Genomic DNA, 14,625 nt, shown 5'->3' with positions numbered 1-14,625 from the left:
GTCGGAGTGGTAACCGCTCTCCCAGATCTAGAGGTCATGGGGAGCAGGGCCCTCTCAGGAGCCCAGGAAGTTACTCCCAGCTCCCTAATTCAGGATGGTCGACTCCAGCCCGCCTCGTTCACACCCCCACAGCACACCCCGCACCAGCTGGCTCGCCTTCACTCTCACTCCAGCAGCCTCAGCCAGAGGTGTTGTCACACCAGGTGCCTCACACCCAGCGGTCGCCGAAGCTGTTGGTTTCGCTCTGAGGTCATCAGCTCCATTATCCTCCGGGCTAGCTGCTAGGAACGGAAGGCGAGGAGACACCACCCACCCCGTCACAATGGGGAAGTTCTAGCTGATGTCTAATCTGGAGGGTGTCCTTCCTTCCGTCCCCTTCCCACAACAGCAGACCCTTCTTCCCCAAAGGAACTGAGGCGGAGCGTAGCCGGAACTAGGCGGGAAGAAGCCGCGAACCAGCTGGGAGGTGCGGGGGCGGCCCAGAGCAGGAGGAAGTTTTCCCGGGACCCGCCCTGCCCTCGCGGAGCCAATGGCCGTGGAGAGCCCGCAGGAGCGAGCACCGCCCACCGCGCGCCCTAGGGGGGCGGGGCCTGACTCGGGGCGGGGCCACGCCGAGGGCGGGGCAGGGAGGCAGCATGCTAAACCGGGTGCGCTCGGCCGTGGCGCACCTGGTGAGCTCCGGGGGCGCCCCGCCTCCGCGCCCCAAGTCCCCAGACCTGTCCAACGCGCCCTCCGCGCAGCCTGCCGTCCCTCCAGAAGCGCCCAGGAGCCCTCCGGCGAGGGCTGGGAGCGGGAGCTCGGCGCCCGCGAAGACAGTAGAGGCTCGAGCGAGCTTCTCCCGACCGACCTTTCTGCAGCTGAGCCCAGGGGGGCTGCGACGCGCTGACGACCACGCTGGCCGGGCTGTGCAAAGCCCCCCGGACACCGGCCGTCGCCTGCCCTGGAGCACGGGCTACGCCGAGTGAGCGTCCCCGGGAACACCCTAGCCAGGATGGGACCCCCAGCCCTTACTTAGACCCTTCCCCAGCTGGGCATCCCCGGCGCTGGGATGCGTGCCCCTGACGGCGCTCGGCGCTGGGAGCTCCCTTCGCCCAGGACCTTTGCTATCCTCTGGGCTTCGGGCTGCACCCCCTCCCAGCCGCTTCTCAAGTCGGTGCAGTCTTCCTCAGGATCTTCCAGCTCGTTGACTTCCCTCACCCGCGCCGCCTCAGGACCTTGTTCCCTTCCAGAGCCCGGAGAGCGGAGGGCCCCGTGAAGGATGAGTTGGCCAGTTCTCTGTTGGGGCCCGGCAGTTTAATGGCTAGGAGAGGCGGGGCTTCAAGGAGGCTGGGGGCGCTTTTCATAGAGGAGATGGCAGCCAGAAAGATTCGCTCCCGGGCTTCCCGACCCCGGCGCCCCAGTTCCCTGTCCCTCTTACCGTTCCCCTCCCCCTCCACACCCAGAAATAGCCCGCGACACCAGGCGGCCTCCGGCTTCCCCAGGGGCGGGGGAGGGGGCCGCCCGGGAAGCAGGAGGGTCCCCTTTGAACGCCCCTTGGCGGGGGGGCATTGCGCTGGCCAGACAAAGTCGCGGACCCCCGGTCGGAGTGGCGGGAGCAGCCGGCTTGCTCCCAGGCCGGGTGTATTTTTAATGCATCTACTGGGAAAGCAGAGCTTTGAGGGAGACGGGGGCGCTGAGGTCGCTGAGGGTGGTGGCTGGTAGACCCGTGGCCCCACCGCCAGCTCCTTTAGCTTTCTATCTGAGAAGAGTTGGTGGCTTATGTGGCTTCTGCGCAGTCCAGGTGGGCTTCCACCCCTACCCTATTTCAATTCCTCTTTCCCTATCTGGGCTGGAGCACTGCCTCACTGCCAAAGCAGCAGAAACTTTCACTGGAAGATTTTAAGATAAAGGTGGGTGTGCCCATGAGGGTGGGTGCTGTGGACCAGGCACTAGAAAAGTTGACTAGGCTTCAGGGCGGGATGTAGGGTCTTGGCAAGCAGGATAGTAAGACCTCCTGCCGCCCCTGTCCAACCCTTTCCCCAGCAGCCCACAGGGGTGCCCCCTTTGCAGGGGATGGGGGAACTGAGGCAGGCAGGTGCTGCTGCTGGCTTTTCTGTGAGGTGGTGGGGCCTGACACCCAGACAGTACTCCTCGTGCCTTGCCCTGCCTCCCTTCCCCTCCTCTTTCTGGCCTGGATCCCAGGTGGCTGTGACCTTTCTCAGTTTGGCCAGCAGGCTAGAGAGGGTGTGTGTGTCTAAGGTGGGGGTTATTCCAGGACCTGGTCTGGTGTCCAACCTGATGTGGTCACTCTGGCCTGGCAGGGTCATCAATGCTGGCAAAAGCCGGCACAATGAGGACCAGGCTTGCTGTGAAGTGGTGTATGTGGAAGGTCGGAGGAGTGTTTCAGGGGTACCTAGGGAGCCTAGCCGAGGCCAGGTAAGCCCCCACCCTAGCCCCTAGACTCCAGAAACCTGGTCACATCTCTTCCGGGGGATTCTAGGCATCTGGTTTTAAATCCGAGACATGTGGAAGACCTAACTCCTAACTCACTAGCTTTCTACCTCTGACACAGAACCTTTATGTGGCATTTGAACAGTTAGAATGTCAGTATAAATGTTCAGTTTTCCACTTAGAATATAGGTACTACTGTATTTATGGATGGTAATTAATTAATTACCAATATTTATTTTTGCATATTTTATCCTTGGAGTTTGGCTTTTTTGATGCTTTTCTTTCTGACACATAATAGGCCCTTGGTAAATGAGTGAACAAATTTAATTTGCCTTTAATGCCAAACTCTGACCTCCTCTCGGATGTTTATATGGATGCCCCAGAGTCTTACATAATACAAGCCACACACACACACACACACACACACACATACCACACACACACACACACTCTCTCTCTCTCTCTCTCTCTCCCTCTCCCTCTCCCTCTCCCTCACCTCCAACTTTTCCTCCACCAGGGACTGTGCTTCTACTACTGGGGCCTGTTTGATGGGCATGCAGGGGGCGGAGCTGCCGAAATGGCCTCCAGGCTCCTTCATTGCCACATCCGGGAGCAGCTAAAAGACCTGGTAGAGATACTCCAGGACCCCTCGCCACCTCCCCTCTGCCTCCCGTCTACCCCAGGGGCCGCAGGTTCCTCTGATCCTTCTCACTTGGTTGGTCCTCAGTCCTGCTGGTCTTCGCAGAAGGAAGTGACCCATGAGAGCCTGGTAGTGGGGGCGATTGAGAATGCCTTCCAGTTTATGGTGAGTGGGTGGTCCTGGCAAGATCCTGCTAGGCAGTCACTCTGGTCAACTCTGGATGGGGATCAAGTGGCCTAAGTGGGTGACCCTGAGAACCCACAACACCTTTGAGGGCCTGAGCAGAGCTTGGTTCAGTAGGGAGGGAAGGAGTAGTTAGCTATACCCATGTCTTCCCTCCTCCCCTCCAGTGTGGCTTGGCTGGGCCAGTTTATTTCTGCAGATGGGGCGGTGGTTGTGTGCCTGGAACCTCTTCTTCATTCACCCCTTTGACCCTCCTTCACGTGGCAGGATGAGCAGATGGCCCGGGAGCGGCACGGCCACCAAGTGGAGGGGGGCTGCTGTGCACTGGTTGTAGTCTACTTGCTAGGCAAGGTGTATGTGGCCAATGCAGGTGACAGCAGGTATGGTGGGGGGGTTGAAAATGCCTACAGGGGGTCCCACTCTCTGGGATGGGGGCATAGAAGACAGTGAGGTGGTGGGTTTTAAAAATCAAAAACTGGAGGGAGGGATGGGGTCAGGAGCAGTTACAGACATAAGGAAGGACCGGAAATAGCCACAAGGGGAGGAAAGATGGGGGTCTGGGTGAGGAACCCTAAGGGTCATTATGGGGAAAGCCTGGTCTTTCTGGAATTCTCCACAAGGGGGCTGAGGAGAGCCAAGCCCAAACCTTTTCTTTCTCTGGGCAGAGCCATCATTGTCCGGAATGGTGAAATCATTCCAATGTCCCGGGAGTTCACCCCGGAGACTGAGCGCCAGCGTCTTCAGCTGCTTGTAAGTAGGAACTAAACGCTCTACTCCCATTCTTTGTGGACTCTGTGGCTCTCTGTAGCCTATGTCCCCATCCCTACTGCACAGACAGCTCCTCACCTGCTCACTGGGAAGGCTATTCTGCAGACTACGGCTGACCTGGTGGAACATGTAGGAGGAAGGAACGTGGGTTACTCCAGTGCTCCCACTGTGGCCCCAGCTGAGGAAGGAAGTGGAGTCAGAAGTGGGGAAAGGAAATAGCAAAGGCCCATGAGAGGCAGTGTGGCTTAGTGCTTTAAAGTCCTAACTCTGGAGCTGGACTGCCTGGGTTTGAATCCCAGTTCGAGTACTTTGCTAACTGATCATCAGACGGTTCCCTTGCAACACTAGTTCCTGCCTTAAGGGTTGTTGTGAGGGTTAAAATATGCTCCTATACATTAGTATTAGAACAGCGCGTGGTACATGGTAAACTCCATTTAAGGCCCTACTGTAATTAACATCTATACACCAGGGTGTGCTGTAAGCCTAATGCTCCCTGGCCTCTGCTCTTGTCCGGCCACTCCCAACCTCAGGGCTTCCTGAAACCAGAGCTGCTAGGTGGTGAATTCACCCACCTTGAGTTCCCCCGCAGAATTCAGCCCAAGGAGCTGGGGCAGAGGATGCTGTACCGGGACCAGAACATGACCGGCTGGTAACACTTCCCTCAGAGCTGGGGCACGTTCCCATGGCAACACAACCAGTCCCTCACCAGCAGCAAGGTGGAAGCTGGAGGCTGGGCCAGGCTGGGGGTTGGGGGGATGTGGTCCTTCTTAGGGGTTTGTGTGAGGGGCATGGCTCCTAGGGGAGGGGGGGCTTTGATGCCTGGGTGATGCCTCCTGTACTCCCCCCTCCCCAGGGCCTACAAAAAGATCGAGCTGGAGGATCTCAGGTTTCCTCTGGTCTGTGGGGAGGGCAAAAAGGTAAACTCCACGGTAGAGGTGGGAGAGGGCAGGAGGACCCACCACAACTTGCCTAGGGAGGTGGAGGTTCTACCTGAGGGTAGGGGTGGGAGGGCCCACAGCTTTGGAGCCTGGGAGAGTGCTGTGGCAGCACCCACACTCATTCCCTTTAGGCTCGAGTGATGGCCACCATTGGGGTGACCCGGGGCTTGGGAGACCACAACCTCAAGGTCTGCAGCTCCACTCTGCCCATCAAGCCCTTCCTCTCCTGCTTCCCTGAGGTGAGCCGAATGGGGGCTACCTCAACCATTCCTTCCCTCCTCTGGGGGCCTCAGGCTGGCTTCTTACCAGGGTCCTTTTGTCCCCAAGCTCCTTCTTCACTCTCTTCTCCCACCAGGTACGAGTGTATGACCTGACACAGTATGAACACTGCCCGGATGATGTGCTAGTCCTGGGAACAGATGGGCTGTGGGATGTCACCAGTGACTGTGAGGTAGCTGCCACTGTGGACAGGGTGCTGTCGGCCTATGAGCCCAATGACCCCAGCAGGTAGGAGTTGTAGGGCAGTGGGGGGATGACAGTGGGGAAGGTAGGGGCAAAGGGAAGCAATGCTTGGGGACCCACATGAGGGCCTGTGTATCGATCTTCCCATTTACATGTTGGTACATGAATGTGCACGTGTGCTCCTGGCAGGTACACGGCTCTGGCCCAAGCTCTGGTCCTGGGGGCCCGGGGCACCCCCCGGGACCGTGGCTGGCGTCTCCCCAACAACAAGCTGGGTTCCGGGGATGACATCTCGGTCTTCGTCATCCCCCTGGGAGGGCCAGGCAGTTACTCCTGAGGGGCTCAGCCCTGACCCTGCCCCCACCATCCTAGCCTCTCCATGCTTACCCTCTGCCAACCCAAATCAGAAGTTGTCTCCCTGACCTTCTTTAGTGCCAACTTAACTGAAGAAGGGGTGTCAGTTAGATCCAGAATTATAGCTAATGGCAAATAAACCACATGGATAAAACGTGTGTCTTTATTTACTTTGATTAGAAACTGAAAGGCCCTTTCAGGTGGTGGAAAGAACCCCCAAAGCCGTCCTAAATATGTAGTGCTCCCAGGCTCCTTCTTCCACCCTCTGCTCTTCCCACTCCACATGCTCTCATCCATGTCCACGGCTTCATCCACCTGCTGGCATTTTCCAAGTCAGTATTTCCAGCCCAGGTCTTTCCTGAACTTGATGTTCACATAGCTTGTCTCCTGAACATCTCCTCGACATCCCACAGGCACTTCAACTCAACGTATGTCAGAATCCACCATTTCCCTACAAACGCGTGCCTTCTGGTTCACCATGCCAGTGGGCACCAGCTCATCGGCTCAAGTTAGAAATCTTGGAGTTGGTCACCTTTGGCGTCTGTCTTTACTCAGCAAGTGAATCAATCACTACATACTGTTGATTATATGTTACAAAATATATTTCGTATTTGTCCCCACCCCTACTGTTACTACTACATTAGCCTCCTAACTCCACGCCCCTGTATGCCCCAATGTGACCTTTCCACAGTGTGAATCTGATTGGCTATTCCCTTGAGAGAACATTTCGGTGGCTTCCTAGTGCACCTAGACCAAAATCAACACTCAACTCTTGAGTATGGCATACAAGGACATTCATAACCTAGCCACTGCTTCCTTCTCCAGCACCATCTTTCAGCCCCGCCCCCACCCTCTTGGGGGTTCCATAATTCTTTGGGCCTGTTGTGGCTCCAACTCATTTAACGTCTACACATCACCTTATCTGGAACACTTCACCTGTCCTTTGGGGCTAGGTATCCCACAGCCCATGCATGCCCCCACTACAGCCACTGCCGGCTGTAATGTAACTGTCTACACTAGGAGTGGGTATGGGGTGCCTGGGTGGCTCAGTTGGTTAAGCGACCTACTCTTGATTTTGGCTCAGGTCATGATCTCATGGTTCATGAGATCGAGCCCCACGTGGGGCTCTGTGCTGACAGTGAGGACCCTGCTTGGGATTCTCTTTCTCTCTCTCTCTCTCTGCTCCTTCCCCACTCTTTCTCTCTCTCAAAATAAATAAATATACATCAAAAAAAAAAAAAAGTAGTGGGTATGGAGTAGCAGTTAAGGGCAGAGGCTCTAGAGTCCAGCTGTTTGGGTTCTGGTGCCAGACCTACCACGAGCTCTGCAACCTCTCTGAGCCTCAGTTTGCTTCTCAGCAAAACAGAGATAGCAGTGCTACCTTCTAGAATTGTTGTAAGACTAAAGTAGTCCACGTGTGTATGTAGACCCAGGTGCATGTAATAAGGGCTCAATAACTTGCTATCTTTAAGTTGTTTGTATTCCAAATTTAGACTATAAGTTCTTTGAAGACAGAAATCAATTTGAACTGAGCACATAGGTCTCCACTCACACGCAGCATGTTTACTGAGCCAGTTAAGAGGTCTGGGGACCAAACTTCTCTGGACCTCAGTTTACTCATTTATCAAATGTGTGGGTTGCACTTCAGATCTTTAAAATCTGCGTGACTGCTGACATTCATTCATTCAGCGATTATGTCTTGAAAACCTGTTGTGTGCCAGGCAGTGTGCTAGGCAGTGGTGAGGGATGGGGGGTGGGGAGAGCATAAAGGACAGCAGGGAGAGAGCACCAACTCTGGAGCCACACAGGCCTGTCTGAATTCTCAGGTACATACTAATAGCAAAAATTTGGACAAGCCACTTCTCTGAGCCTCAATATCCTTACAGGCAAACGGAGATGGGTATACTTAACCCAAAGATCCATGATGAGTATTAAAAGGGCCGAGCTATATAGCGTATAGGTCACAAGCTAATGAAATATTGGTAGGCTTCCTCACCTTCCAACCTTCTCAGCCACTTCAACAGGAAAAGAGATACCCGTGCAGGTAAATACCCAAGGCGACATAATGGACCGGGGCAGTGTCCCTAGCGGCACCGAAATAATCCAATGGGGATGGAAGCTGACTTCCCAGCTGGGGATCAGAAAAGGTTTCAAGGAGCGCCCTTTGAGGGGTCCACAGTAATTGGACTCATGGAAACTCCAGGCTGGGGGAAGGACGGGCATTGTGAAGTGGAAAGGTGACCTGGGTCTCAAAGGATGTGAAAGGTCCTCAAGGTTGGGGCGTGATGTTGAGCGGTACTTACTCCGCAGGATTTTACGAGAGGAGGGCGGGCGTCTTCCGCAGCCCCCCTCCCGCGAGGTCCCGGGGCGTGTAGGCGCCGGTGGCCGGTTGGCCACGGGAGGGCAGCAGCGGCCCTTTCCGACCCCACCCCGAGTGCCTCGCAACTTTCCCGACGCCGGTCCACCCCTGGGAGCTGGAAGGCGGAGCAGAGACTGAGTCCTCGAGGGGGCCCACCCGCCGCCCACTCCCCAACCCGCCCGGCATCCCAACCCTCGACCCCCGGCCAGCGGCGGGGGCCAGCAGCTGTGGCCCCCGGCTGGGCGGTGGGCGGGCGGAGCCAAGGGCCGCCCCCGGCCGGTCCCTCCTCCAGCCGGGTCCGCCCCTCCCCGCCGCTGCGCTGAAGGAGGGCGGGGCGGGGCCCCCCGGGTCAGTCTCAGCCTCCCGCATTGGCCGCGCAGCTGGAGGCAGCGGAGCGGAAGGTACCCGGGCCGGGGGCTAGGGTGGCGGGGCGTCCCAGGAACTCGACCCCGGGAGAGCACTTTCGCTCTCCTCCTCTGGGCCGGAGCTCCGGGCGCCGGCCGGGGAGGGGGCTTTGGACAGAGCGCGGGCCGCCCTCCTTCCCTCGGGACGCGGCGTCTGGGCTGTGCGGGGGTCGGGCCCTCTCGGCCCCTCCCTGGGCTGCAGCGAGGGCTCCTCCCCACCCCCCCTGCTCCGGGAACTGCCCCGCAGGGCCTCTCGGCTCCTGTGTCCGAGCCTGGGTCCCTGCCTTTCCCCTCCCGGCTTCCCGGAACCTGCCCCGCCGGGCGAGAAGCCAGGAGGCAACTTGGGTCTCCGCGAGGGAGCCCAATTCCAGACGCTGTAGCTCCCAAGCTGGGCGGCCCGATGTGGACCTGGGGTGGGGTGTGGGTCCGGGCACAAATCCGGGTGGAGGTGGGAATTCCCCCAGGCCAGGCCGGTGGAATGGCGGGAATAGGGGCGTGGTGTGGCCAGTGGGGGCTGCCACTGCTCGGAGAGGTCTGGACACCTCCCCAGAAGCTTCCTGGAGTGTGCCTGGGGCGGGAGGTAGGGGAGATTGGGAAGCATCCAGGTCCTTTTTGTGTAAGTAAGAATCTCCTCCCTTCCAGACCCCTCCCTTACACTCCCCAACCCAGGATTATCCTGGGGCTTTGGGCTGGGAGGATGCAAGGCTGCGTCCTGTTCTCACTTCTGGTTTTAAAGTTGAGGTGGTATCTGATTCCTTTCCTAGACCTTAGGGCTGATCCGCTTTGTACAGCCTACCTCTGGTTCATCTGGAAGTCTAGAGAATGATTGAGGAGAGGGCGGGATGTCTGGTCTCAGGGAAGGCTCCAGGAGCTTCAGGCTCCATTCCAGCCTCTGTGTGGTGTTTGGTTGCCCATCTTAGGGTCAGTGGGGCAGTTCTTCTGGGGCTGCCTCTAATAGGGAGCTGTTGTCCTTGCCATGCTGGCCTTGGGCCTGGTGTCCTGGCTTGGCCTAGGCCAGCTGCCCTTCTTGCCCAACTGAGAGCCTGAAGGGAAAGTCTTCCAATTGAGCTGGGGGCTTCAGAGTACTTAATGCATGCCCTTGCCCCTGAGTTCTGGCCTGTGGCTCCCACCACGGGGTGTCATCTAAACTGTCCTGCTGCAGGCAGGTAGTGGCATCCTCACACCTAAACAACTGGTACTCACCCTGGTGGTGACTGTCTTTCATCAACACTGCCCATCCCAGGCGGGGCTACCCCAGCCTGTTTTTTGTTTTTTTGTTTTTCACCCAGCTGGACCAATGGAACCAGTGGGAGTGGGTGGGGGGAGTTGATCACCTGGGCAGAATTTCCGGGGAACCCCCTTTTTGAAGGTGGTTTCCAGTTTTGGAGGAGATCGGCTGGCAGGGTGAATGCCTTCTTGCCTGTCTTGGGGTATCAGAGAGAGAGCCCCTTTTGTGGTGGGGAGTGTGTGGCTGTATCCTCTGAACTCCTATAAATTCTCTCTGACTCATATCCACTTCCTCTCATCCCAGTTTTGTACGTGTGTGTGTGTGTGTGTGTGTGTGTGTGTGTGTGTAGGAGCGGGAGGCCACCCAGGATCCTACTGTTGAAGAGAACTAGCTTTGGGCTTGGAGAATTCGCTTTCCTAAAAGGCAGACCAAAGCCAGGCTGTGAGGTGGTGGTATGTGGGGAGTACAAGAGTTCAGCCCAGTTTGACAGGATGTGGGACTGAGAGAAAAAGCCAGGTCTGGGGCAGAGATCAGGTTACCATCCCCTTCTCTCTTAACTACTCCTTGCCTGGCTGGTGCTGGGACTGGTCCTTGTTCAGCTCTTTTTTTGGGAGCTCCTCCCAGCTCAGGCTCTAGCCCCCTCCCCCTTCCCTACAGCCTCGACCGCCTCTCAGCTCTCAGAGCCCGCCCCCTCTTCCTCCGAGGCTGGAGGCCTGGGAACCTCAGCCGGCTGGAGGTCAGCTCCTCTCCCCAGGGAGGGAGGAAGTGAGGCTCAGCTCAGGGGCAGGGAGGCTGGGTAGGTGTGATGAACTGTGCAGATGCTTGCTCTTGTGTGTTAGGGGCCGGGGACATATGGAAACCTCGGGAAGCTGACTCCTCGCCCTGAGTCACAGGGAGGGGTGGGCAGGGCCTTGGGGTGAGCTGGACAGAGGAGAGGAAGGGGCTGGTCCGCGGGGTGGGTGGAGGTGATTCCCTAGTGGATTATTCTCAGTCACTCTGCTGTGGTGGATGTGTGGCTCCCTACAGTGTGGTCATTGTCCCCTGCCTGGGGCTGAGTGACCCAGTGTTGGCTGCCAGGCCCAGAAGGAAGGGGGGAGGAAGGCAGACTGCCCGAATGTGGGCTGTGGGCACTGCCGGGACTGAGCCTTCTTTGTGTGACTCGGGGCTGGCTTTAGGGACTGGGATGGGGTGGGCCAGGGAAGCCGGTTGGCCGCTGCCACTGCCCTCTGGGTTTCCTTCTCTCTGCTCTCTTTCCCATCTCTGGAGTGATACGTAGAAAAGGCTCTAAGAGTCTCGAGTCACACAGCCCTGCTTTGAGTGCCATCCCTGCCACAGCTCTGAACACACATTATAACCTCACAGAGCCTGTTTCCTAGTTTGGCAAAATGGGAAGCACACCATCGATCTTGCAGGCTTCTGGGAACTGAAGGAGATGATTTTTGTGGAAATGCTCAGCATAGTTTCCCTTATCCACCTGCCACCTCGTAGCTGGTTCTACTAGCCTGTGGTCTTGGAGAGGATGCCTCATTTGTGACTGGGCAGGCAGGACTTGTCCTGAGTGAGGGACAATGTGTTCTTGATTGGACCCTAGCGATTATTAAACTTTAGAAGTATCAGAATCCTGGTAACAAAGTCTGACTTGAAGCCCTGATATGTATAGCAGATAAAAGCTGGCCCTTCCAGACACGTCCCTGATCCCCCCTCTTAAGTGTCTAGGGTCCTACAGTTGGTGGATTAGATCAGAACTCCTGTTTTCTGGCTCCCTGATTCTTCCACCTCCCACTTCTGTATTCTAATCCGTCTAGGGAGACCTGTCCCTGACCCTCAGATTAGGAATTTCAAGCTCAGTTGACTGAACGATTGGTTCTTGGCAAGAACGTGCCTGGGCAAGCCCCTATCCCTCCCTTCCCTCTCTGCTGGAAGCCTTGGTTTCCAGGTCTTGGGGGGCCCCAGAGAAGTGTTTTTGGATATATTGGCTTTTCCCTACATTCTCACTGCCTCTTCCCTGCCAGCCCCAGCCATGGCTGCAATCAGAAAGAAGCTGGTGATTGTCGGAGATGGGGCCTGTGGGAAGACCTGCCTCCTCATCGTCTTCAGCAAGGACCAGTTCCCAGAGGTCTACGTCCCCACTGTCTTTGAGAACTACATCGCAGACATAGAGGTGGACGGCAAGCAGGTGAAGGCCAAGAACCTTCCCCGTCTCCCCCTGGGAACCCCGCCCCCTCCCTTTGGACCTTGGATGTCCTGCCTCACCACCCATGTCCCTGCTCCACTCTCCCTGCTGGAGCCAGTACAAGTTTAAGTGAAACTTTAGTTTTAGGAAATCTAGATACACCTCCTTCTTCTCTACACCCTGGCTCTATAACCCAGGCCCAGTCCTTTTGCCTCTGAGCTTAAGCTCCTTTGACGGCAAAGTGGGGATAGTGGTCAGGCCTCCTTCAAAGGTTTTTGTCACTTAAATCAGATAGCGGTGCTCACGAGGGAGCTCATAAACTACAGAGATCAAGCACCCATGTCTCAGGATTCCTAAGACCTCACCTTATTTACATTGTGTGATGGTGATTAGCGCTGTCCCTGGCATGTAGCAAGTGCTCAATAAATGTTGAGTGAGCCACAAGGACCAGTGGTTTCAGAAGAGGACCTCTGGGTGGCAGGGGAGGGGTGTAACTGGGGCCCTCAGGCCAGCTACTCACTGGGCCTATGCATCAGGTGGAGCTGGCTCTGTGGGACACGGCCGGGCAGGAAGACTACGATCGCCTGCGGCCTCTCTCCTACCCGGACACTGACGTCATCCTCATGTGCTTCTCCATCGACAGCCCCGACAGCCTGGGTGAGGTGGGGGTGAGGGCGTCGGAGAAAAGGCACTGAGAACCCCTTGGAGTCAGCCAACCAGAGGTAGCTCTCGCCTCAGCTCCTGTCAGCCACCTTCAGAGGCCGAGGCCGGGGGGGCTTGGGACAGGGCCCTGTCAGCCTCCTGCACTGTGGTGACTCTGGCCCTGGGGAGGGCTCCAAGGGTGTACTGTGGGGGCAGAGGGGCTTTGAGCTGTGAAAGGGACTGTTGTGCTGAAGAGCCTCTAACACTGCTGGGGGGAAAGAAGGGGACCCTGGGGGGAGCTTTCTAGCCTAAGTGGAGGCACCAACACCTGTCGGGACATGTCTGTGCAGAAAACATTCCTGAGAAGTGGACCCCGGAGGTGAAGCACTTCTGCCCCAACGTGCCCATCATCCTAGTGGGGAACAAGAAGGACCTGAGGCAAGATGAGCATACAAGGAGAGAGCTGGCCAAGATGAAGCAGGTGGGTGGGGCTGCCAGGCCTGGAGCCCCCGGGACAGACGACCTCCTTAGGGTCTTCTCTCCAGTGGACTTCCCAGTGAGGCAGTGGAGGCCCACCTCCTACTCCCTGGCGAGGAAGAACCAGAAGGGCTCTTGCTCTCCGCTACCATACCTGATGAAATTGTCAGAGAATGCAGTGACTTGTCCAGGGTCACTTGGCGTTTTATTTGCTTCCATTCTTTGGGGGTTGGGGCTATTAAGAAGAGGAACATGCCTGTCTTCAGAGGCAGCTTCTTACAATAGATCTTTTGCTTGAGGTGTGGGCTGACTCCAATGCCGGTGGGCCCGCATGGCCGGAAGGCCCAGAGTGAGGGAGCTGGCTTACCTGGTAGGTGGCTCTCTAGCTAGCCAGAGGCCAGGATAAAGAATATGGACTCTCTTACAAGGATAGTTATGGCAAAACTTTCAACCGGGGGGCAGATATGGTCACGTCTGTGCGTTAGAAAAATTTTGGCAGCCGTAGGGCACTTATTGGAAAAAAGCAAGAACGGGCGGGAGACTGGTTAGGAGGTGCTGGATGCTCAGGCCAGAGACGGGTGTGCCATGGGATATAGGGCTGATGGAGACATCTGATGTAAACATTAAGAGTCTTGGGTCCTGGCCCAGAAACTGCCCAGGGCTGGAAGATGCATTTGTCCTAGTCACTACACTCATGGCTAAAGTGGGGAGAGGTGCACTTAGCCACCAGCTTCCTTTAACCTCTCGACTTCTGTCTTCCCAGGAGCCTGTGCGATCTGAAGAGGGCCGGGACATGGCAAACCGGATCAGTGCCTTTGGCTATCTCGAGTGCTCAGCCAAGACCAAGGAGGGGGTGAGGGAGGTATTTGAGATGGCCACTCGGGCTGGCCTCCAGGTTCGCAAGAATAAGCGCCGGAGGGGTTGTCCCATTCTCTGAGACCCATAAGGCCTCCCCTGTTCCCCCCCTTCCCTTCATAGGGTTGCAGAGCTGCCCACCTCCTGGCCCCATCTTCTTAGGGCTCCTTGCTGAAGGCTCCCTTTTCAGTTCCTTCCAGCCCAGGACTGCATCTGAATTTTGCCAGCCCCCCTCCAGCAACCCCGTGGTGGTGGTGGTGGTGGTGGTGGCCTGGCCCTCCTTCCCTATACTCTGGAACCTAGGGCAATTCCCTGCCCTTCCAAGAGCAGAGTTTCTCCTCCTGCTGCCTTGGTCTAGGGGTGGGGCTCTTGATCCCTTCAGCCTTCCCCATAAGATCATCACACACCAGCACTTTATATACTTCTGGCTCACGGGAGTGTCTGGGGTAGGGGACTTGGAGGGTGTAACCCAGAGCCCCGGGCCCCTGACGGTTCTGCTTTGGACTGGGGCCTAGACTCTGGCTCTTCTTGGTGGGGGGACACGAATAAAGGCCACAGGCTCCAACATGTGTGTGGCGGCTTCCTGTCTTTCTCTCCTGGTCCCTGCCTTGGCTGTGAGCCGAGAGTCCCATCTCTCCCAAGTTGCTTGCCAGGCTGGCCCCTGGTCTGCAAAGGCAGGACTCCCGGGCAGGCAGGGCGGAGTCTTGGAGCA

At 57.0% G+C, this 14,625-nt stretch overlaps 2 protein-coding genes across 6 annotated transcripts; both read left to right on the top strand.

Annotated features, from left to right (window-relative positions):
* The first annotated feature begins 585 nt into the window (after nucleotides 1-585).
* PPM1J (protein phosphatase, Mg2+/Mn2+ dependent 1J) lies at nucleotides 586-5,929 on the top strand. Of its 2 annotated transcripts, XM_043575860.1 has the most exons (11): nucleotides 586-961; nucleotides 2,301-2,415; nucleotides 2,948-3,058; nucleotides 3,158-3,235; nucleotides 3,521-3,633; nucleotides 3,919-4,003; nucleotides 4,552-4,670; nucleotides 4,875-4,938; nucleotides 5,091-5,198; nucleotides 5,315-5,466; nucleotides 5,611-5,929. In XM_043575860.1, the coding sequence occupies exons 1-11, from the start codon at nucleotides 636-638 to the stop codon at nucleotides 5,756-5,758; spliced, it is 1,419 nt and encodes a 472-aa protein (XP_043431795.1). In that variant the 5' UTR covers nucleotides 586-635; the 3' UTR covers nucleotides 5,759-5,929. The 2 variants fall into 2 exon arrangements, with proteins under 2 accessions (XP_043431795.1, XP_043431794.1); XM_043575859.1 differs by having other exon boundaries at nucleotides 2,948-3,235.
* Nucleotides 5,930-8,431: 2,502 nt separating this feature from the next.
* RHOC (ras homolog family member C) lies at nucleotides 8,432-14,478 on the top strand. Of its 4 annotated transcripts, none has more exons than XM_043575864.1 (5): nucleotides 8,432-8,535; nucleotides 11,779-11,942; nucleotides 12,476-12,596; nucleotides 12,932-13,062; nucleotides 13,822-14,478. In XM_043575864.1, the coding sequence occupies exons 2-5, from the start codon at nucleotides 11,787-11,789 to the stop codon at nucleotides 13,993-13,995; spliced, it is 582 nt and encodes a 193-aa protein (XP_043431799.1). In that variant the 5' UTR covers nucleotides 8,432-8,535; nucleotides 11,779-11,786; the 3' UTR covers nucleotides 13,996-14,478. The 4 variants fall into 4 exon arrangements, with proteins under 4 accessions (XP_043431799.1, XP_043431803.1, XP_043431801.1 ...); XM_043575868.1 differs by lacking the exon at nucleotides 8,432-8,535 and adding an exon at nucleotides 9,060-9,154; XM_043575866.1 differs by lacking the exon at nucleotides 8,432-8,535 and adding an exon at nucleotides 10,451-10,502.
* Nucleotides 14,479-14,625: the final 147 nt, after the last annotated feature.

This window comes from Prionailurus bengalensis, chromosome C1 (genome assembly GCF_016509475.1).
Source record: "Prionailurus bengalensis isolate Pbe53 chromosome C1, Fcat_Pben_1.1_paternal_pri, whole genome shotgun sequence".
NCBI lineage: Eukaryota > Metazoa > Chordata > Mammalia > Carnivora > Felidae > Prionailurus > Prionailurus bengalensis.
Note: the sequence above shows the minus strand (reverse complement) of the source record. Positions and strands in the feature narration are given on the sequence as shown.

What these genes read in the sequence shown, in the direction of transcription:
- PPM1J (XM_043575859.1), top strand. Translation starts at nt 636, where the DNA reads ATGCTAAACCGGGTGCGCTCGGCCGTGGCGCACCTGGTGAGCTCCGGG. An exon ending in AGAATGCCTTCCAGTTTATG is followed by an intron (nt 3,236 to 3,520) that starts GTGAGTGGGTGG and finishes TTCACGTGGCAG; the next exon opens with GATGAGCAGATGGCCCGGGA. An exon ending in GCCAATGCAGGTGACAGCAG is followed by an intron (nt 3,634 to 3,918) that starts GTATGGTGGGGG and finishes TTCTCTGGGCAG; the next exon opens with AGCCATCATTGTCCGGAATG.
- RHOC (XM_043575864.1), top strand. Translation starts at nt 11,787, where the DNA reads ATGGCTGCAATCAGAAAGAAGCTGGTGATTGTCGGAGATGGGGCCTGT. An exon ending in CGACAGCCCCGACAGCCTGG is followed by an intron (nt 12,597 to 12,931) that starts GTGAGGTGGGGG and finishes ATGTCTGTGCAG; the next exon opens with AAAACATTCCTGAGAAGTGG. An exon ending in AGCTGGCCAAGATGAAGCAG is followed by an intron (nt 13,063 to 13,821) that starts GTGGGTGGGGCT and finishes CTGTCTTCCCAG; the next exon opens with GAGCCTGTGCGATCTGAAGA.